Source organism: Aspergillus fijiensis (assembly GCF_003184825.1).
Source record: "Aspergillus fijiensis CBS 313.89 unplaced genomic scaffold BO72scaffold_14, whole genome shotgun sequence".
Classification (NCBI taxonomy): Eukaryota; Fungi; Ascomycota; class Eurotiomycetes; order Eurotiales; family Aspergillaceae; genus Aspergillus; species Aspergillus fijiensis.
Window position 1 is genome coordinate 348,676 of NW_024468990.1, and position 21,862 is coordinate 370,537.

At 54.2% G+C, this 21,862-nt stretch overlaps 8 protein-coding genes and 1 non-coding gene across 9 annotated transcripts; 5 read left to right on the forward strand and 4 right to left on the reverse strand.

Annotated features, from left to right (window-relative positions):
* Positions 1-8: 8 nt before the first annotated feature.
* On the forward strand, positions 9-2,397 carry BO72DRAFT_53704 (kinase-like protein). Its single transcript, XM_040950498.1, has 2 exons — positions 9-1,356; positions 1,404-2,397. The coding sequence occupies exons 1-2, from the start codon at positions 161-163 to the stop codon at positions 2,329-2,331; spliced, it is 2,124 nt and encodes a 707-aa protein (XP_040803166.1). The 5' UTR covers positions 9-160; the 3' UTR covers positions 2,332-2,397.
* A 560-nt stretch (positions 2,398-2,957) lies between these two features.
* Positions 2,958-4,500, forward strand: BO72DRAFT_53706 (uncharacterized protein). Its single transcript, XM_040950499.1, has one exon. The coding sequence runs from the start codon at positions 3,048-3,050 to the stop codon at positions 4,260-4,262; it is 1,215 nt and encodes a 404-aa protein (XP_040803167.1). The 5' UTR covers positions 2,958-3,047; the 3' UTR covers positions 4,263-4,500.
* A 79-nt stretch (positions 4,501-4,579) lies between these two features.
* BO72DRAFT_t84 lies at positions 4,580-4,653 on the reverse strand. Its single transcript has one exon. It is a non-coding gene; the product is annotated as a tRNA-Ile (tRNA).
* A 1,568-nt stretch (positions 4,654-6,221) lies between these two features.
* BO72DRAFT_53718 (putative MFS sugar transporter) lies at positions 6,222-8,310 on the forward strand. Its single transcript, XM_040950500.1, has 2 exons — positions 6,222-6,510; positions 6,568-8,310. Exons 1-2 carry the CDS (start codon positions 6,306-6,308, stop codon positions 7,914-7,916), a joined length of 1,554 nt encoding a protein of 517 aa, XP_040803168.1. The 5' UTR covers positions 6,222-6,305; the 3' UTR covers positions 7,917-8,310.
* On the reverse strand, positions 7,908-9,537 carry BO72DRAFT_446449 (SDR family oxidoreductase). The gene has a single exon (XM_040944301.1). It carries the CDS (start codon positions 9,204-9,206, stop codon positions 8,406-8,408), a length of 801 nt encoding a protein of 266 aa, XP_040803169.1. The 5' UTR covers positions 9,207-9,537; the 3' UTR covers positions 7,908-8,405.
* Positions 9,538-9,671: 134 nt separating this feature from the next.
* Positions 9,672-12,351, forward strand: BO72DRAFT_53735 (putative MFS multidrug transporter). Its single transcript, XM_040950501.1, has 4 exons — positions 9,672-10,163; positions 10,221-10,337; positions 10,403-10,456; positions 10,535-12,351. The coding sequence occupies exons 1-4, from the start codon at positions 10,066-10,068 to the stop codon at positions 12,063-12,065; spliced, it is 1,800 nt and encodes a 599-aa protein (XP_040803170.1). The 5' UTR covers positions 9,672-10,065; the 3' UTR covers positions 12,066-12,351.
* On the reverse strand, positions 12,335-13,628 carry BO72DRAFT_425453 (putative NmrA-like family protein; the record flags this gene model as incomplete). The annotated part of the gene is made up of 3 exons (XM_040942910.1): positions 13,260-13,628; positions 13,054-13,148; positions 12,335-12,935 (listed from the first exon to the last, which is right to left on the reverse strand). The coding sequence occupies exons 1-3, from the start codon at positions 13,563-13,565 to the stop codon at positions 12,335-12,337; spliced, it is 1,002 nt and encodes a 333-aa protein (XP_040803171.1). The 5' UTR covers positions 13,566-13,628.
* Positions 13,629-14,049: 421 nt separating this feature from the next.
* BO72DRAFT_425455 (GFA family protein) lies at positions 14,050-14,987 on the reverse strand. Its single transcript, XM_040942911.1, has 3 exons — positions 14,654-14,987; positions 14,345-14,553; positions 14,050-14,287 (listed from the first exon to the last, which is right to left on the reverse strand). Exons 1-3 carry the CDS (start codon positions 14,772-14,774, stop codon positions 14,207-14,209), a joined length of 411 nt encoding a protein of 136 aa, XP_040803172.1. The 5' UTR covers positions 14,775-14,987; the 3' UTR covers positions 14,050-14,206.
* Positions 14,988-17,718: 2,731 nt separating this feature from the next.
* BO72DRAFT_467174 (Zn(II)2Cys6 transcription factor) lies at positions 17,719-20,138 on the forward strand (the record flags this gene model as incomplete). The annotated part of the gene is made up of 8 exons (XM_040946820.1): positions 17,719-17,864; positions 17,904-17,964; positions 18,015-18,121; positions 18,174-18,506; positions 18,560-19,000; positions 19,047-19,306; positions 19,356-19,892; positions 19,951-20,138. The coding sequence occupies 8 exons, from the start codon at positions 17,719-17,721 to the stop codon at positions 20,136-20,138; spliced, it is 2,073 nt and encodes a 690-aa protein (XP_040803173.1).
* Between the last annotated feature and the right edge of the window lie 1,724 nt (positions 20,139-21,862).

The window sequence follows — 21,862 nt, forward strand, 5'->3', positions numbered from 1 at the left end:
TGAAAACATGCCGGCTAATAAGCATAGTGAGGGGCTAAAATGGCTCTAGATCCATAGCGCCGCCACCGGTTCGTTTACAGGCCGGTAGTGAAGAACAAACACTTGCTTCCCCCGCTTTGTGCGTCAAAAAGCATCATCCCTGACATTTGCATACACAGCCATGTCGGACGATGAATCTTTCGATCTTCTCTCCTCTCTGGATAATGGAGACCTTTCCCCATCATTGAGAGACTGGGCCTCCGGCACTGCCGATAGCTATGATGTGGTGGATTTGGACCTGGATCTAGATAGCCTGAGCCTGTCGTCGGTCCATTCTAGCGACCTTTTGGAAGCGGCAATTACTGCAACTCGGAATGGAGAGTCGGCTATTCTAAGTACAGTATCTCAATTTGCGGGCATATTGTCTCAGACTGGAATCCATGGACCGCGACTGCTGAAGGCCCTCAACCTGGCGACGCGAGCGACGAAGATTGGCGCTGGCTCTCAATTTACTGTCTTCAAGGAAAAGTCGCATGAAGGGTATACCGGAAATGAGGGTTTGGTGATTAAGCGGGTGAACGTGCCTCTCTCACGAAAAGCCGCTCAACGATTCGCCGACACCCCAGACTATCGTCTTCAGTTGCGCACACTGGGGCTAGAGCTACTCGCTCTCTGCAATCCGTCCCTGCGGCGTCACCCCAATATTGTTCGGCTTATCGCGTGGGGCTATGACTATCCGTTCGCTGATATGCCGGTTCCGGTCCTCTTCGTGGAAGCCGCTTTGATGCCATTAACGGACTTCCTCGCAGTTGGCAATGATTGCTCGTCCGAAGTCAAGTATCAACTAAGCTTGGATATCGCGAATGGAATAGAGGCATTGCATCATCTGCGTATAGTGCATGGAGATCTTAAGCCAGAAAACGTGCTTGTGTTTGGCATGGAGAGCGAGAAAGTGCCATTCAGAGCTAAATTAAGTGATTTTGGGGTCTGCATTGATCTGGAGGCCTCTGACTCTCGGCTTACTATGAGTGATTATCGTGGAACGCCCGCGTGGCTGGCTCCCGAGGTGGCCAACGATGATTTAGCACGCTTCTGTCCTTTCAAGCCGGATCTGATGTTTCGATTCGATGCATACAGCTTCGGCCTGACGGTGCTATCCATGTTTGTCAATCGAGGAGAGCCGGTAGATCTTGACGAAACCCTCGAAAATGCAAGCGAGGAGATCTCTGACATGCTGTATGAGCGTGAGGACATTCCTTCCGCTTTGCGTATGGAGCTTCGTAAGGCGTTGCTCAAGCTTCTTGCGGAAGATCCCAGGAACCGACCGCTACCAACTTCTCAGCTACTGAAGGCGGATACCCCTGCGTATGCTTCTTGGTATGTGTATCACTGATATCTCCTTATGAAAGATTCTAAGTCCGTAGGTTATCTATTGCCAAAATCGGCAGTGAATCTGCTCCATATGTTGGCACACTGGACCCAATGTACAACAAAGGACCATTGTTTTGGTACCGACTCGATTCGTCCGTTCTGTCTGAGCTGGAAGCACAATACATGGCGGCGAAGCAGGGTGCGTCGGCAGAAATCCCGGGCGATGTTTTACTAGGAATGGCGCAGACCGTGACAGGGGCCAAGCCGTCATATCTTGACCGTCTTCTATTGTACGTGACTGACGCCGCAAAGGGTGGCTACTCCCCAGCAAGAGCCGTCTATGCTCAAATCATGGCTGCTCATGACCTCTCGCCCGAGTTCGACGCGAAGGTGCTGGAAGAATGGACTTTCCAGGCCGTTGCGGAAGGTTATCTCTTCGGTCCTCCATGCGCTCTTACAAATGAGAAGAGGGAACAGGCAAAGAGCACGTTTCGTCGCAATGGCGGATTATGTGCGGATCCCTTCCTCGGGAAACAGACTGTGGTAGATGCCGCACGGAGTCCCCAGAAGGCTGTCAAATGGAAGGTGGAACATGGGTTGATAGTTGATCAGAAGGGGAATACCATCCTCCATGTCGCTGCCGTGTTGGGAGAGCTTGATACAGTTCAAGCACTCCTTGACGAAGCGAACATAGCTGTCAATGTGTCGAACGACAGTGGGGAGACACCACTTTACAAAGCATGTCAGGCTGGTCATGCAAGCGTGATCCAGTACCTGCTCCAAAGAAAGGCAGATGCGTCCCGTACAACACAGCCGGCTAGATTATCTCCGTTGCATTGGCTCTTCATGTTGCCGGATGAAGCCATCCACTTGATTGCTGAGCAGCTAGTTGCAGCAGGTGCTGATGTCAACGCTGTCATCCGACCCGTTGTGGGCGAGAACAGTGGAGGATTTCCAGAACGAATCCAGATCGTGCATTAGTGGGTTTCCATACGCCTTGTACTATTCTAGCCATTGCTAACGCTACGAAGCCCATTTGAACTGCCTCATGGAACGCCCCTGCATTGGGCTGCGACTTTTCGCAACCTAACAGCGATGAGTGCTCTCATCGACCTAGGTGCTAATGTAAATGCCAAATATCATGGCTGTGATAGCGCAACCACGCCTCTTGCACTTGCTGCGTGGTTTGGTGATGTCGAAGTGGCTCAGACTCTCGTGACCCGTGGAGCTGATGGAAAGCTCATCGACTCGATGGGGAGAAACACGCTTCACAGCATGACCAAATACTTCCCTGAGCGACATGGATATCTCCCCCACCACTGGCACGCATGGATCCGGCACGGGAACTGGGAGACATATCTCGATCATACGAGCAAGCTAATTCGTCTGCTGTTAGATGCTGGGGCAGATGTAAATGCTAAGGACACGGGATATCCACCGCTCACCCCCATTGCTGCTGCTGTCGATCTGGGTGTCTGGAATGGTGGCGTAGTCAGTGCCCTGCTTGAAGCGGGTGCAGACCTTCAGCAATCAATCTTGTCGGCTGGAGACACTGGTATGTCCCGGGGCAGCTCCTTTGTCGCTTGTCGCATGAACTGACAGGAAGCGTAGTACTTCACTCGTGGGCGTCGATCGTGGGTCCCCGACTAGACTATCCACGCTCATACACTCCTACCCTCCGACGGATTGTCACTGCCATGCCCGATATAGACATCCCGAACAAATTTGAAAACGACACGTCCCTGCATTCCCTATCAACAACATATCACCCCGAGGACGAATTTGAACAGGCGTGCGAGATCCTGCTTGAGCACGACCCTCCAGCAGACCTCAACGCGCAGACCCGCCGGGATGCCACTCCTTTGTCGATCGCATTCGAGACCAAAGACGACCCAGCTAGGCGTGGTCTCTTCCTGTTACACAAAGGTGCCTCACCAACGCTTTTTACGGATCAAGGTAAAGATATCTTTTTCGCCATCGCCAACAATGCCATTCTTCACGATAAAGACACTTACGACCTGATCACCGCTGTCCTGCAATATATCTGTTCTGGCAGATCCGCCACAGAGAGTAAGGCGAAAGGCACCGGGGACATTCATGAGACTTACCAGAAACTCTTCCTCCCCAATCAGGGGGCAATACACAGTCTCATAGCCGCCGTGGTCCGCGGCAAGGTCCGGACTACCACGCTGCTTCTTTCTTTGGGCTTGCGGTCGCGCCTGAATGACCTTGATCCAAGCAAGCCTCGTGGCTTTACTGTCCTCGATCATGCCCTGCACTCCGCCGAGCTCAGCCGCCGGGCCCATATGGAGAAACTGGCCATGTACAAACCGGGTCCAGCACAGCGGGCCGCTGTAGACGACCAGGTCGTCTATGACGATGGGCAGGGTCCGCCTGCTCGAGCTGCAGAAGCATACCATGCTTTTCCGGTGGTGCTGCGCTGCCTGTGCGAGGAAGGTGCAAAGCGGGCTTGTGAGTTAGAGATGTCGGATAGCCATGCTGATGGTGCTGGTGCTGTAATTGATGGCACGTATATTCAACAGCAACAATGGTGGGATTGGACCTCCATCTATACATATAAGTTTACCCCGGTCACGCAGCCACATCGGGAGCGGTGGGAACTCCTTTACGAGCTGGCAAGATATCCGGTCGGTTGGAAGGAGGAACAGATCGAGGAGTTGGCGGAGCGGTATGCTGCCGAAATCTGGAGGCCGGATACCCGCTTTCTGGAGGAAGAGGAGGACCGGCAATTTGTTGGCGCGGTGGTGGCTAAGATTGGAGTGGTGGATGGCGGTGGGGATGATGAGGGCTCGGTGGTGCGGTTAGAGGCAGTCGATCCGCTCAAGGGCAAGGTGGAGGTGACTGTTGGGGTTGCGGATGGGAGGGTGGTTAGCAAGACAAAGATTAAGTGATGTGCTAGATGTATGTGCAAATCTGTTGTTGGATTTAGGTTGTTGAGAATTGACTTCGATGCAATTTCTAGACTGGCCCTGTCCAGTTTCCTGGAAGGGTCTTAGGATGTCCGCCGTGGCATTGAGGATAGACGAAAGGCAACCCCGCTTCAAGACCCACTGGAAGCCTTCATTGAGTCCGTCTCCCATTCCATACCCTAGCTCTGCGACCAAATGTGCGCCGCCGGTGATATCGGTGATGATAAGATACTCGGATTTTCAGATATTCCTGTCCACCACCAACAAAAAGAGCGAGAACATGAAAGAGCAAAAAGAGATGGTCCCAGAGGGGCTCGAACCCTCGACTTTAACGTTATTAGCGTTACGCTCTAACCAACTGAGCTATGGGACCCGATTGATGTATTGAGTTTTTTCTCTTGCTAGTATATCCTGTTGTTAAACCCTTGCAGCCAATGGTTCATGGTAGGTTGTGCGCAACACGCCAGTATTTGCGTACCTAGAATCGAGAGGCGTTGGTTAGAGAGTAGTCAGTTTATCGAGACTCTATGCTGCAGGCAAATGAGCTTCCAACAGTGAGATTTACATCCATGGTGTGCTCTATCATCAATATCTGATATCATGCACTGTGGCGGATGTGGGTGAGCAAATATATACTGGCGGATCGTCTCAATTCGCACCATGTAAGATTGAACTGGCCAAGCCCGAGCATAGAAATCCCCAGTACAGAGTACAAAAAGTCTTCACTGGGAGTAATTGGAATCACCACTACTGGTGCTACTTGCGCAGTCACATGATCATAATGTGGTTGCAATCCCCTTCCCGGGGCCCTTCTCCCCGGCTTCTCCCCGCTTCCCCGACACCCTTCCATCCCCATCTCATCTGACAGACTATGTCCACACTCAGAGCCACGAGCAGCAGCTATAAACAGTCCAACTTACACTACATCTGATGCGCAGGCTATACTGCGTCTGCTAATCACGGAGAAAAGCCCAAGTCCACAGCGCTCCAGCCGATCTGCACTGCGAAAGTCCGGGACTTCCGGCCCAGGCTGGATCGCTACAGTCACCACGATGTGTCATACTCACGACAAACGGGGTCCCACCACGCAGTTAACCTGATAGATAATTGCCGACCCCCCAGTGAAGAGGTGATATCCCTTCTGTCAATGCTTCTCCCATTATCTTATATCTTATCTATCTTGCCCATTAATGTCCCGGTTACAAGAATCGCTGACCAAGGCCGATAGTTTCAAGGAAACTGCCTGCCCGCCATTTCGGCCACACAGGAAGTCTTATTTCCCCTTGACCGCGATGACATGACAAGAACATCCTTTCGAAAACGGCCTCATAGCGGAGCCAACGCGCTGCCGCCACGAGGGGAGCTCTCGTGTTTACTTTTCATGATGGCTGATCTGCTGCCACATGTGACTTTACCCTGGCCAGGGATGGAAATACATCCCACCCAAACAAACGTTGAAGAAACCCCTCAACCCCCTCTCATAACGTCCTGAAAGGTCAAATGAGAGAGTGAGGTAGCATCGCAGTTGCACACACCTCCTCGTTGCTGGCTGGGTTGGCCCTGGCCCGAGGTCCATTGCCCCCCATCGGCCGGGTCCGATGGAAGCCATCCCGGCTAGTGGGGACTGCCATCGACGATCGCCTGTAGTATCCAGTGGGGAAGAGAGGGAGGCGTCGCCCCGGGGCCTCGCTTACATTCTTTCGCGTCCTTCCCTCTTCCGTCCTGGCGACTCACGCCGTGCCTTTTCCAAGAAACTGAAATCCGGGGAAACCTGGTCAATGCGGCGGGCCTTGCCACGGCCACCGGCGATGACCGGCCCTCCACCAGCGAACATCGGAGGGTTTTCTATAAAGTGATCAAGCTGGATCTATACAAAAAAGGGCTTCCAATGGCTTAGTTTAAGTCGATTTGACAGTCATTGTGACGTGCCGGACAGGATCCTGGCCGATTGTTGTGATTGTCACACGTAATTCTTCTTCAGATGCTCCCTCGCTGTTTCGGGTCCCATCTATACAACGTGCCAGCATGTCGCCCTACTTTGGCCTGCGAGGCTCGCAATTGGAACGTGCCGTCATGTGGCTCGTTGTCTGTCCGGCATTCGTGTGCTATGGCTATAACCAGGCCGTCACCGGCGGCTTGCTCACCCTCGAGTCGTTCGTCAAAACCTTTCCGCAGATGAACACGCTCACCACGACGGGCGCGCAGCAGAACTATAATTCAACTATCCAGGGTATTTTCCCTCGTCCAATTCCCCACAGTATTCGAAATGGAATCTGACCGTTCACAGGCACGGTCGTCGCCCTCTATACCGTCGGTGGTATTTTCGGCTCACTGTCATGCATCTACCTGGGCGACCTCCTGGGTCGCCGGTGGGTCATCTTCCTCGCATCCGCCGTGTCCATGATCGGGGCTATTCTCATGGCGACTTCTTTTGGCTTGGCCCAGTTCATCGTCGCTCGACTGGTGTTGGGACTGGGCACTGGCGGCTATGTTGCCACGGTCCCGGTGTGGCAGGCTGAAATCTCCCGACCCAGCAAACGAGGCGCCCACGTGGTAACGGATGGTATCTTCATCGGCGCGGGGATCACCATCTCGCTGTGGATCGACTTCGGCTTCTACTTCGTGACGGGGAGCTCGGTGTCCTGGCGGTTCCCGCTGGCTCTCCAGGTGGTGTTGTCGTTGATGGTCATGGCGTTTGTGATGGTGATGCCCGAGTCACCCCGGTGGCTGCTCAAGCGCGGCCGTCCCAAGGAAGCCAGCGAGATCCTGGCCGCGCTAGCAGACGCCGACCCCGAGAATGCCGCGATCACGCTGGCCGTGCGCGATATCGAACGGTCGCTGGCGCTAACGGGTTCCGGCTCTTGGAAGGATCTCCTAAGCATGGGGGAACAGCGCCTGTTCCATCGCGCGGCTCTGGCGGCTACAGGCCAGATTTTCCAGCAAATGTGTGGCATCAACTTGATTACTTTTTACGCTACAACCATCTTCGAGCAATATCTAGGGCTAGACGCGCTACAGTCACGTGTTCTAGCCGCCGCCATGTGCCTGACGCAGCCGCTAGGGGGTTTCCTGGCCTTCTTCACAATCGACCGGCTGGGCCGTCGGGTGCTGATGCTATGGAGCGCAGCGGGGATGTCGGTATCAATGGCGATCCTGGCGGGCACGACATCGCTGCCGGACAACACGGCGGCGCTGGTTGTAGCCGTGATCTTCCTTTTTGTTTTCGAGTTCATCTTTACCGTGGGCTACTCCGGCCTCACGTTCTTGTACGCGACGGAGGTGGCGCCGCTGCAGCTGCGGGCCGCTATCAGCGCGGTGTCGACGGCGGCGGTGTGGACCTTCAATTTCTTATTAGCCGAGGTGACACCAGTGGGCTTCGACACCATCTCGTGGCGGTACTACATCATCTTCGCCGTGCTGAATGCGGCGATCGTGCCGACGGTGTATTTCTTCTTCCCGGAGACCAACGGGCGGTCGCTGGAAGAGATAGACGAGATCTTCATGCAGTCGAAGAGTGTGCTGGACCCACCGCGCCTGGCGCGCACTTTGCCGCGCATGCTGCACGTGGCGGATGTGGTCGATGAGACCGAGACGGAATCCGGGGGGGAGAATGGTAATGGTAAAGGAAAGATGTGACGAGGCGTTTCAACTGGAGGACCTTGTCGTACCTGTCTACGCGAGATGTTCGTGATGTATCTACCTATAGCCCGAGGACAGTGACTTGGCCATGCATAATTGGTTCAATATACCGAACGACCCGAAAAGAGGCGTTCTTCGATACGAACTCGAAGGATGAACGATAACTTTAACGAGAATTGTCGCACCAAAGAGAAAGTGGAGCACGGGCGGAACAGACCCGCAACAACACCCTGAAGCCGAAGTCGCCAATGAGATGTCTACAATCTATCTCGTCCCTGTGAGCATTGGCCCCCAGTGATGAGCCGTGGTCTGAGGAGTACAGGAGTACGTCCATTCACCCCAAGTTCGATCTCTACTTGCAAGAACAAAAACAAAAATAAAAACAAAAACAAGAACAAAAGTATCATGAAACGTTCCTGACATTATCATTATAACCTCATCAAAAAAGCTAGGTAGGTATCTCTATTATATCCTCCAGGGATACATTTACCGCACGCAGTAACCACCGTCGATCAACAAATCAGCACCAGTCGTGTACGAGCTCGCATCGCTGACGAGGTAGACATAGGCACCCTTCAGCTCCTTGGCATCACCGTTGCGGCCCATGGGGATCATGGACATCCACAGATCCTGGACCTTCTTGTCGACGAAGTCGGAGAGACCGGTGTCGATGTAGCCGGGGGAGATGCTGTTGACGCGGGCGAAGTCGCGCCACTCGTTGGCCAGCGACTTGGCCATGTGGATGCAGCCGGCCTTGGCGACGTTGTAGGAGGTCTGCTCCTGGGGGAAGTTGGCGATGTGGCCGGACATGCTGGAGGTGATCACGAAGCTGCCCTTGCCCTGCTTCTTGAAGTGGGGGCCGATCGCCTTGGCGCAGTGGAAGGTGCCGTTGAGGTCGGTCTGGATGACCTCCTCCCAGTCCTGGACGGAGCCGTCGAGGATGCCGCTGTTGGCGGTGCGGCCGGCGTTGGCGATGAAGGCGTCGACCTTGCCGAAGTCCTTGATCACGTCGTCCACGAGCTTCTGCACGCTGTCGTAGTTGCCGACGTCGCACTTGTAGGCCTTGGCCTTGACGCCGTAGGTCTTGGAGAGCTCGGCCGCGTTCTTCTCGCCGCCCTCCGGCCGCGAGGCGTAGGTGATGGCGACGTCGGCGCCCATCTCGGCGCAGCCGCGCGCGGCCTCAATGCCCATGCCGCGCGGGCCGGAGGCGCCCGTGATGATCACGACCTTGCCCTTGAGGCTGAAGAGGTCCTGGAGGCTGTTGGCGCTGGGGACGGGGATGGGCATTTTGGTGGTATTGGTTGGTTGGTTGATGTAGGTAAGAAAGAGAGAGAGAGAGTTTGGATGGATGGATGGATGGAATTGAGTTTGGAAGAGTTGGATTGAATGATTCTGGGAAAAGAGCAACAGGGGAAAAGGAGGGGATATAAATACGAGAGAAGGGGTGAGGGGTTGGAGGGGCAGTGGAGGGGCATGGATCCCTGCAGAGGTACGTACGTGTACGTAGCTTTCTCCCTCCCTCGTGTGGTACGTGGTACTTTTTTTTTCTTTACCTGCTTACCTGCATGTTGCATATACGATGTCACAGAGTCCACTAGGGCCTACTGTCTGTTCTAGAGCGAGAGAGCGAAACAGAAAGAGAGGGGGAAGCAACAGCTTAGGGTCAAACTTGGCGGGAAAAGCGGGGGATGAAGTCATCGATTCCTGCCTTTTTCCCCTCCCATGATGTCATCGCCCAACTAACCCTGAAAACCCTCAAACCCTCAAACCGGCTGAATTGCACGTCTGGTTCCAACTCCACTTCCACTTCCACCAGACCCAGTCCACCCATTTTTTCACTTCTTTTCTTTTGGATGAAATTTTGTCACTGGCCTTTGTTCTGTCATGTGCTCATGTGCTGGATTTCATAATCAATGCACACAAGCCCGCTCTATCGGCATTGGTCGGCATTCTCCACTCGGCCCGGATGCAGGTTCATGACGACAACGATCCCTTGACATCCGACCTTCACCGGGCTGCCGAACCAGGGTCCGATTTGTGGGAAAGGGTGGGAAGTATATAACAAAATGGGGAGGGACAAAGGAAAAAATTTTTGCTGCTGCGTGCAGAATTTAGCCTTTGCTGTTGCTGCTGTTGCTGCCTCACCATGAGTGCTGCTAGTGCTGTTCCTGAGGATAGACGCCCGTCCATGCGGCGGGCCAGTACGGCGCATACCAATGATTTCGATGACTCGTTTTTCGGGCGGTAAGTCTGTCAGTTTGTGGGATTTTCCGGGCATTGGGGACTGATCGAAGGTCACAGTGTGCGATCGTTCTTCCATCGCGATCGCCATGTCGGGGTGGTCAGTCGCAATGAGTTGCGCGACAAGGAGGATCTGGAGATTCACACCTGGAATGGCAAGGATGATCCGGACAATCCGTACGTTCAATCGGGGGAGTGCAGGATAGGCGAAGGACAAGCGACGGACTGACAGGTGCGGATAGGTTCAATTGGAGTCCAGCGTATAAATGGGTTTTGACAGTCACGGTGTGCTTCATGTAAGCCCCCCCCCCCCCCCCCCCCCCTTATAGCCCTTCCTCCCACTCAGACCAACCCTAACACAATCTTCTGCGCAGCTCCATCCTCACCGGTATCCCCGCCGGCTCCTACGGCTCCGGCAACGACTACATGGAGTCGCGCTTCCACGTGCAGAACACCCCGTTCCCCAACCTGTATTGGGCGACGTGCTCGTGGAACATGGGGGCCGCGTTCTGGCCGCTGATCTTCGTGCCGCTGACCGAGTCCTCCGGCCGGATGCCCGGCTACTTCGTGGCGTACATCATCCTGATCATCTCGCTGTTCCCGTCGGCGTTCGCGCAGAACTTCGCGACGCTGGTGGTGACGCGGTTCTTCGGCGGCGGGGCCTCCTCGGTCTCGATCAACATCGTGGGCGGTAGTATCAGCGACGTCTGGTACGGGGACCGGGCGCGCAGCCTGCCCATGTCGCTGTTCGGGCTGACCAGTGTCATCGGCATTGCGCTGGGGCCGTTCATCGGGTCGGCGATCGTGCAGATCCACAAGGATGATCCTTGGCGATGGATCTTCTACATCCAAATCATCTACCTCACCGGCCTCCTCCCGATCTTCTGGTTCATCCTCCACGAGACCCGCGCGGACGTGATCCTCAAACGGCGGGCCAAGAAGCTCCGCAAGGAGACGGGGCGCCCGATCTACGCGGAGGCGGAGCTGGACAACACGAGCGTGTGGCGGCTGCTGCAGATCTCCTTCGAGCGGCCGACGCGCATGCTGCTCACCGAGCCCGTCGTCATTTTTTTTACGTTGTGGATCAGCTTCGCCTGGGGCATTCTGTACCTGTTCTTCAGCTCGGTGGTGCAGACCTACTCCACCAATTACGGGTGGGGCACGCTGGCCACGGGCCTCATCCAGCTGGCCATCTCGGTGGGCGCCGTGATCGGCACCGCCATCAACCCGCTCCAGGACATGTTGTACCTCAGGTCGGCGAAGCGCAACAAAGAGATCCCCGGCCGCCCCATCCCGGAAGCCCGGCTGTATACCTCCGTGATCGGCAGCCTGCTGTTCGCGGGCGGGCTGTTCTGGTACGGGTGGGCGAGCTTCCCCTTCGTGCATTGGATCGTGCCCACGTGCGGCATCGCGGCGGCGGGACTGGGGATCTATTCGATCTACATGGCCGTGGTGAATTACCTGACGGATGCGTATGAGAAGTACGCGGCCTCGGCGCTGAGTGCCGCCAGTCTGGGGCGGAATACCTTCGGCGCGTTCTTGCCGCTGGCGAGCTATGAGTTGTTCGATACCTTGGGGTTCGGGTGGGCCGGGTCGTTGTTGGGGTTCATTGGGCTGGCGTTGTCGGTTGTGCCGGTGGTGCTGATCCTCAAGGGGCCGGAGATCCGGAGACGGAGTCCGTTCATGCGCGAGTCGACGTTCGGGGCCGACGAGGAGGTGGAGTTTGAGAAGGAAGAGCAAGATGTTGAGGGGGAAGGGGGCAGAGAGAGGGTGGTCACGATGAATGAGACGCGGCATACGGGGTTTCCGCAGCATGATGTCAGGAGGGAGAGGATGCGGAGGGGGAGGACGGAGAGTGGGCAGTGGGGGGAGGAGGAGGTTCTTGGGGAGGGGTCGAGGGCTTGATTTTTGCTTGTGTGTTTGTAACTATATGGGATATCATGGATTGGCATGGGTTTGGATCGGATCTCTGGGTTGGATTGGGTTGGGCAAAAGTCTGGGTTCAGTTGTATAGTTTCTTCGAGGTCGGTCGGTGGTATTTAATCTGCATGTACAGTATATTACGTGGACAGACTAGACCCCTGCGCAATAGACATATTGCCTAATCACAGCCTCACCACCTGAATACATCCGCCTCCCCTATCCAACCCTATGACCGGAACAGAGTAGAAAGCCTACGCATAATTCTGATGCCAAACATACCCCCCCTGCCCCCCCTCCCCCCTGGCACCCCTCAACAACTCCTCAATCCTCACCGACGCCCGCGTCGGCTCCCTCCCCAGCACCTCGGCCATCAACCCATCCGAATCCACCACCGCCTCCCCCTTCGCGATCCCCTCATGCCACGAGACCATCGCCTCAAAGAATCCCGCCGCCTTGCCGCCCTCATCATCCGCCGCATTCCGGGCCACGTACTCGGCGGCCGGAACAAACTCCACCCCGACTTCCTTACCGTCCTGGCAGTGGTGGGCATTGATCAGGTCCACAATCTGCTGGAACGACAGCGTCTCCCTGGCGCTGAGCACGACGATCTGGTCGCGGTAGGCGGCCCCGCTCCGCAGGAGGAGGCGCGCGGTGGCGTGGCCGAGTTCCTCGCGCGAGGTGAAGGTGATTCGTTGGGTGTGGGCTAGTTCTGCTGGATTCGGGTCGGATTGTGTGGTAAATGTTGGGGGCTGGGGGAGGATGATGGTTTGCGTGCTGGGGTACCAGTTGAAGTAGAGGGGGAAGGCCTCGGTGTATAGGCCTTCGCGGATGGAGGTGTAGGGGACTCCGGAGCTGGATTGTATTAGACTGGGTGGTGGACTGAGTTTGGGATAGGGCTAGGTAGATAACAAGGGGCAAGGGGGCAATGGGCAATGGGCAATGAGCAATGAGCAAGGGACAGGGAGCATACACGCGCAGCATCTCCTCGGTCATGTAATGCGCTTGCTGGACGGCGACCTGCGAGGTCGAGGTGTGGCCGCCGAAGGCGAGGGAGGTGTACCATATCTATTTTCCTGGTGTTAGTGCCTCGTGTGGGTTGGGGATTGCGGTGGGGGAGGGGGGAATGGAGTTGTATCTCCCTAAGAGAAGGCCAAGTGGAGAGGAAGGGTACCCTACATGCTTCACCCCCGCCCGCTTCGCGGCGTCCACCACATCCTGATGCTGTCTCCGGCGCCGCTCGTTGTCGAAGGTGTTGGAGCTGACGAAGAATAGGTTCTCCACCTCCTGGAACGCGGCGTCCAGCGTGCTCGGGTCGTCGTAGTTGACGACCCGGAAGGCGAGGCCCTGGCGCGTGAATTCGTCCGCTTTGGCGGGGTTGGAGGAGGCGACCGCGTAGGTCGAGGGCTCGACGTGCGCGAGGAAGTACTCGAGCACGTGCGCGCCCAGGCCGCCGGTTACGCCGGTGAGGAGGTATTGGACCATTCTTTCTGGGGGTGATGATTAGGAGGTGAGGATGGGGGGTTATTCAATTACTGGCAGTTGTTGATGATGCTGGTTAGGGTTATATATATAGCTGATTAGATTAGATTGAATTTGGCGGATGGCTGATAAATCAGACGGATTGGTCATCCGTGCTGACGCGGTGTGGCTTGCGGTCGCATGATGGTGAGACAGACTGAAGACAAAATCTAGGAAGTTGTGGAAGATTGGGGTCTTAATTGGTGAGTGAATTTGGCATGTTGCAGGTAGAGATGTTGCAGGCTGATTCAGTAAGGTTATAGAGCTACCGCATGAGCTTGGTGGTCGTGCGGGATGGATGAGATACCTGTTGTTCTGAGTGATCTTGATCTAGAGCGTTTGGGGTAAATCTCGCGGTGGGATGTCAGCCTGCCTAATTTCAGCGGAAAATTGTGCCAGTTGCATAATGACTATCGTTCGAAATGTCAGCATGCCTGAGCTGTGGAGGATGTGCCTGTTCCTTACTACAACTACCATTGGCTGTGACGGGCATAGCTACAATACAACGAGACCACCGGCCATTCTGGTGACATATCCATTCGTCAAATTAAGTAAACAAGGCTATTCACTTTTCTCATCATCGTCAGGTATCATGCACCGATCCATTACTCCGGCATGTGCTTGAACGGCTTGGCCAGGTGCTCCTGGCAGAAGGGCAGCTTGCTGACCGTCCAGATCTCCGTGTCCTGCTTACGTCAGACCACCACCCACCCAACCCACAATGATAGGTGCCATGAACATACCGGCTTCAGCGTCTTCTTGATCTCCGTGTCCAGCGTGCCCGCCTTGATGGCGATGATCTCCGGGGCGGCGTCCGGGTCATGGGCGATGGGCGAGCCGCACTCGGAGCAGAAGATGCGGTGCACCGCCTTACCCGACGACCCCAACCCCGCCCAGCTCTTGGTCGGCCCGTTGATCGTGAGCTTGTCCTTAGGAACCACCGCGACCAGCGCTATCGAAATTAGCATTAATATGCACTCGGTTGAATTCCCGCCAAAAAAAAAAAAAAAAAAAAAAAAAAAAAAAAAAAAAAAAAAAAAAAAACGACGTACAGTAGGTGGAACCGCTCTGACGCTGGCAATCGTCGCAGTGGTCGTACCCGACCAGGGCGGGCTCCTCCACCTCGATGGTGTAGGTGACGGCTTTGCACAGACAGTGACCGGTCAAAGGCATTTTGAAGGCTGTGATTGGTGATTGGTGATTAGATCAGATTGCAACAAAGACAAGAGTTGGCGAGCAAGGTTCTCAATGAGGACCTTTGGGGTCTGCGAGGTCGTGGAGTATTTATAAGGTAGGCAGCTCGCAGTTCGCAGCTCTTCGTGTTTTGTTGTTCTCGGCAGATCAACTCATTGACGACATGGCGGGGTTGCGATAACTTTAGTTGGGGGGGGGGGTTCACTTGCGTCACTTGGCAACTTTCCCTCAACCTGATTGACCACTCTTACCTTACTCAGTATGGAGAAATCAATATTCCAAATACGAATGATACGAATGATACGAATTGGGTCTCACTGCCTCACTTGCACGGATGCACTGATGCACTGATTTGTCACGCTCCATAGCTAGTTAGGAAAAGCTCTCTCTCTCAGCCAATGGGTCGCAGGTTGGCAGCTGTTGTGGCCCCCGCGATAAGAGTCAAGGTTTCACGCTAACCATCCCCCCTCTCCCCTCATCCTCCGCTGTCATTCTCCGCGCCCAAGTATTTGGAATTTGGATTATTTTCTGTCGTGTTTCGGCAGGTCTCCGATCGTCGATGATTGGATTCTGAGGTGGAAGGATCTACAGCGGGTCCATGGCATGGATATCAGCCTCTTTGTTGAGCTGCAAGCTGCAAGCTGCATAAACCGGGTCTAGAGCGGTTGACCAGTTGCCGAGTTTGATAACGTGCGACAATGCGGTCGCTCAGGCTGTACCACTTTGGGGACCATGCAGTGCAGTGCAGTGTACTGTACTGCTATGCAATGCATACTGGGGTGCCAAGGGCCGATGCACAGGAAAATTGATCTCTGCAGGTGGCTGCAGTCGCTGATTGGCTCCTTCCTTCTTTAATGCTGCACGGCGCATTTGGAAGCTGGATTATGTCCGCAGAGTACTCGGCTGTTAGCAACAGGCCGAGATGTTGCGTTTGCTATGAGACTGGACCGAGCATTTGGCTCGATTTCGGGGAAAAAAACGCTGATGCAGCGCTGTGCTTGAACAAGATGGGTCCAGCCCGCCCCATACCCTACCCCTGGTGCTGCTGTCACTGAGCCGCCGTCACTTTCAGCCCTAGGCTAGAGGGTCCTGACTCCCGAGTCATGTGGAGGGGACTCGCTAGCCAGGCTCATCTGATAGGGCCATATCAAGTGTAGGGTTTATGTTATGCAGATGCTTGTCTGCTGCTTGGAAACCTACGAACTACGAACTACGAACTACGGACTCAGGTGGATATGGTAGTACAGGAGGAGACCTCCTTAGATTAGGAGGACGAGAGAGCGGTGCAGGTGCAGGTGGACGTGGCGGCGGAACCAGGAGGGGTAGCGGCGGTTGATGAGGCGGTCTGCTTGGTACAGGGAGGCAGGGATGGTTGCCAAGATGGGGAGGTATGTCGTGAGGTACGTGGGGAGGTTCATGGTCTTGTGGTTTTGGTTGTTGAGTTTTTGGTAGTTGGGATCGAGGATGGTCGGTGGAGGATGAGATGGTTAGGATGATATCTATGAAGATGGCTATGAGGAAGGTTGAGGAAGGTCGTAGAAATAAACATAGAAAAAGTGGGTGGTTAGTTGTGGTTTGGATTGGAGGATTCAAAGAAGTGGTAGTTGTACGGTCTGTTCTGAGGCGATGGCTTCTGAGATGAAAAGGTAGGGGCCATACTTATCTTCATGTCGTCAGGTTGAGGGCTTTGAGGGGCCTTGCTGGGGATGAAGATGTTTGCTCGAGGGTTCCGGTTGGGGAGATGGGATGAATGATTTGGTGAAGTTGTTACATAGCATGAAGGGGGCTTTTATATGGAGAGACTCGGTTTTTTCGGTTATCTTTCTGCATGGTCACTCGAGACCTGGGAATCTTCAGCTAATAAACTCCGTGCACTGATTGTAGCTGTGGTTTTTCTAGTAAGAAGCGAAGTTGCTTGCAACAAGATGAATATCGCATTTGACAGCGGGTCAATGATACAGTAGGAATCGAAGGTGCTGTTCAGGAAGGAGCAGGATACCTTAAGCGTCCTGGATCTTCAATTATAGGGAGGACTTGGATTGAAGATTTGGAAGACGACAGGCCCGAGTATTCTGTGGGTTAGTTGCTCTATGAGGCCAACGCTCGAGGAATTGATAGTCGTCGAGTCGGTACCTCTGAGTGAGATTATCACTGCCATCTAGGATCTAGCCAGAACACATCATGGGTGGTCTACTGTCTTTGTCAACCAATATGACTGGTGGTGTCATATACTGAGTAGCGCCAACGAGTACGGGCTCTCGAAAACCTCCCTCATCTATGGAAGGCACTGCGATAATGCAGAGGACATAGGATATAGTGACCCATTGTTATATGAGCAGTGACTGTGGACTCAGCCTTCATGTAGTCAATAGTATGAGTCCTATCTCAGCATGCTTACATACCTGATACTTCGAGTATCCTCTATTACATGCTGTCGCAAGATTGATAGATGGCCCGTACTAATAGGATGAGTATTCAGACTCTGGCCTGAGGCACCAGTCACAGCCGGTACCGGGCTCATTCAACCAATCAAAACAGTTTCTGTCCCGGTCCTCAGTCCTCACATCTCCGGTTCCGGATAGCATCTGGCTGCCATGCTCGATGATTTGCTTACTCTTGCGCGATCCATGAATAATATAATATTGACCATGTCATACACTATGCATGTCCTCATAGATGCTACAGTAAGTTTACCCGTGACTAGAGATCATGGTTCTGATTCTGGTATGGTCTAGATTCGCGATCGGACTGGAGGGGCCGATCCAAGTATATGAGGTAATAGAAAGAGCACGCGGCCTTACCTTCCTATTTGTATTAGACGTATGCGACACTTGATCGAGCGGCCAGCAGTACCCATAATACCTACTCATTGTTATATCGTCAGGTTGATACCTCAGGGGCTGCAACGACCCGGAGATTAGACATGGCATTATCTCCGGACGCTCCGCCGGCTAACCTCGCCCGCCGACATCCTCGACGTTCACAACAGCACAATCATCCCACCTCGCGGCGAAACTTCCGCAGCCTGAAGCAAACCGTCTTTTCAGTCATGGAAACACCATCAAGCTCGTGAGTACGTCTGAGCTAGTCTTTTGGCTCCACTAACAGCAATCCCAGGCCCGCACTCAGACGGGCCAAAAAAGCTTGCACCGAGTGTCGCCAACAGAAGGTATGGTCGCTCCATCGTTCCCACGCGATCTGCTCATACTTCTGCAACAGGCAAAATGTGACGCTTACATGAACCCCGATCTTCCATGCTCCCGCTGCATCAGGATGAAAACCCGTTGCGTCATCTCGGATCCATTTCGCAGAGAACACAAGCGCCAGTACGTTGCTCGTTGCTGAAACAGAACGACCAAGCTCTTACCGCTCGTATAGACGCCTCTCCGAGCTTGAACAGGAAACCGACGAATTGCGCCGGAAGTTGAGATGCGACCGTTCTGAATCGCTGCAGCAGTCTCCCATCGCCATGTTGACAGCAGCGGCGGAGATGGGAGTACATTCCACACCGGCCGCAGGGCACCTGAATCTTCCTCCTCAACCACACATCACCTCAAACCCTTATCACTCCCAGCTCACACCTCAAATGAGTCCGGCTTTGTCCTATCCCCAAATGCAGGTGGTGCCAGTCGAAGTGTCCGACCCTACAGAGCCGCGCACCTTGAAGACTGTCAAACTAACAGGGTCTGAAATCGACGAACTTTTCCGGCTGTACGTGGCCCAATCACGATAGCATAGTAATGCTCGAATCTGATTGAAAATAGGTTCTTCCGAGACTACGCGAGCTTTTTGCCTATCTTAGACCCTCAAACCACCCCGAATGCCTACCACGCCCAGTCGAATTTCCTTTTCTGGGCCATAATCGGTGTTGCGTCGAGATCATACACCGAGAACCCCACGCTGCTCATGGCCGTCTCACCAAGCATCACCGAGATGGCCTTGCTCTCAGTCACGTCGACCGCTCCCGCTTGGCACACCATTCAAGGGCTGTTGCTGGTCCTGACTTGGCCCTTTCCGAAGGAAACCAATAAAACAGATGTGATGTTTCCCCTCAGCGGCATGCTCCTGCACATTGCAATGCAGAACGGATTGCACATCCCTTTGTCGAGTCATGAATTTGCCAAGAGAAAGATACCTGCCCCATCGGAAGCAGACATGGCCAGACGGGCCGAGCTGTGGGCACGCTGTGTCATCGTATATCAGCGGTAAGCTACTCCGCGAATCTCCAGACGGAATTCTGATCATTGGTAGTGCGTGCGTAACAAAAGGGCAATGCCCTCGGTCAATGGTAGACTTGCAGCAAGACCTGGGTCAGCAACAAGTTTTATCTCAGAAAATTGCCCCATCTCTGGCACTGGAACTCAGATGCCTAGAGCTGATCGCCCGATGCAGCGCAGCCGTATTGGAGTTTGGGGTTCGAACCATGTTACCTGAGCAGGAAAAGTCGTTTGATATTCTCTTGCGCACGTTCGAGCGCCAGGCAACCGAGCTCGAGGCCCTTGCAAACTCAGGTAACATGTTCAAACCTTAACATGCTGGCTCAAGACTGATGCTAGGCAGCGAACGATCGATTTCACACGACCATGTGTCGCTTGTGCGTCCAGATGTTCCATCTTTTTAAGAATCAGACCATATATACATCTGGCTGTCTCACACGACTTGCGACCACGGCATGTAGGACTATCGACTGTATCCAGGAACTTGGGCAAAACATGGCCAACCTTGCTAGTGCTCCAATGCAGATGACCTATGGGCTTCTTCTTCCGGCATCGGCGCTCCTGCGAATCCTCAAATGCTCCAACGATACTGATCTAGACATTGCAAGAGGAAAGAAGGCCCTCTTCAGTGCGATAAACATGGCTAGACACATGTCAGTGGATGTTCATGATACTGCGTCGAAAATCGCCATAGTCATGAACCAGCTCTGGAACAGCTCCAAGGTTTTCCGAAAAGCCGATGGGACTGGATTCATCGCACTCCGCATCCGCAGCCGCCTCGTCCTCAGCCCTGTTATCGATACGATCTGGTGGTGGCGCGATGAATTTGAGCCACAGTTCTATCCTTCTAGTGCAGCCCAAGCAACTGTGGCTGAAGGAGGTGTGTCGCTTCCCCCGCGATTCTATTGGCAACCTGCCCACTGACTCGGAGATAACAGCCGACTCTACTAGTACCCAGATAAGCGGACCGTCCAATGCTCCCTGCGGTCTTGTGGACCGACATGATCCCGTGTTGTTCGACGAACAGTTCCTTGCAGACTTTGAATGGGCACTAAGCAACGACGGCCTCCTGCAACCGACCGAGCCATATGGGTCAGCCTGGCCTGCCGCAGGGACGATAGCCTAGACCCGATCGCTCAGAGCACCTAGCATCGTTACCATACACACGTGTGTATGCCGTCTCAGAGGCAGGCCGCCACAGATGCCAAGCGGGCGGGATCGAAGACGGGAGAGATGAACGTCCTGCAAGCGAGCTTGCGCCACCGATACCACAGCATAGGGACATTATTTTGCCGACCAGATCAGCAGCTCATTGCTTCCGACCCCAGCACGCTAGTATCGAGCACCATGCACCTTCATTATGGCCGAAGTGGTCACCCACGTGTAGATGAGCCTGACGTCGTTATCGCGAGCCCAGCCAATTGGCCCAGGTTCAGGTTGTCGTTATCATCCTCCGTGCGTAGGCGACGATTACCGAATGGCACCCCTGCCCACCCGTAACAGACTGCGTTCCCCGCGACTTGAGCCAGAAATCGAAGCATCGGACATCGACCTTCTAATCACAAGTACAAGCCGGGCTAGTCCAAGGGGGGCAGAAACACTTGGCGAATATGCACCGAAGAAGCGGTGTCCGTGCCCAGGAGGCAACGGAGATGCCCGGAATGGGAAGTAGGAAGGCAGGATGGTGTGTGAGACATGATGCATGAGATACGAAGTAGCCACAGCATAACCGGCTAGGCCAAGGGGGCGAAATCCTCTATGCCTGGGAAGCCGTCCGCACTTTTCCACGCTTACGTCTCAACTAAGACTAATATTCTCCGACATCCGAAGCTCTAAGTCAGAGTCCGACAAATAACATACAAGACCAAAGTGCCTGAGTGTGTCCATGACCATACGGCAGCATTGCGTGAGGTCAGTGTCCGATTAGGTCACCCTCAGCTAATTCAGTGTTTATGACTGTATCCATCCCTTACTGACAGGAACCAGCAGGGATGGGCCAAGATCAAATGCAGCGGCGCCTGGGGCGGAGGGGGGTGGGGGGGGAAAGATGTAGGTACGGAGTATCTACGGAGGAAGTGAGGAATTGCTCCGGTGCTCCGACAGGTTAAGTCAACCTAACTTATCAAACGTATCACGCGTCGCATATCGCCCGTCATAAATATTACCCAATACCTTCCAATACCTTCCGGAACCGGCTAAATCAATCTTACAACAATCTTTCCCGGAGCTGACCGCCTTCACAGTTCTTATCGCTGGCTTGTGAGGTGAGACCTCTTTCGACCACTGCCTGAAGTCTTCTCGCCAGAGACCCAGTGTGGGATTCGATAGACATCTCTCTAAAGCTCTCAGGCCTCTCAATCGAAATTCCCGAGCTTGCTGCTCCATCCTCATCGAGAAGTGTGGTGGTGTCAGTGGCGTGTGGAGGTTGTCCCGAACATCGGAACTCTGCACGGAAGACCGACCTGAAAGGATGGAACAATCCCTGCCTAGGCCAACTGGCTGCATTAAGACTTCTGGGAGCGAAAGCCAATAATTAGCCAAGCTGAAGGGAGTCTAAGATGGGTGGCTTGACCGGCCTACTCCGGATTGGTGCGCACCAACTAAGAATGAGTCCAGGGCGCCTCGCTAGCTTATCGTGAACAAGCCTGAATCAAAAAGGGGGATAGTGCGCCCGTCCACAATGTCTGGCTGACCTGGGGAAAAACTTCACTTATCAGCGTCCGCTGCAGCGTTACATCTCGACCATTCATGCACGCGGGGAGTAGCTCTGTTACCCCCACCCCTTTCAGTTCTTCTTGAAAGCCATCTTGCCACCGAAGGCGAACCTACATTGTTGATCCAATTGATACA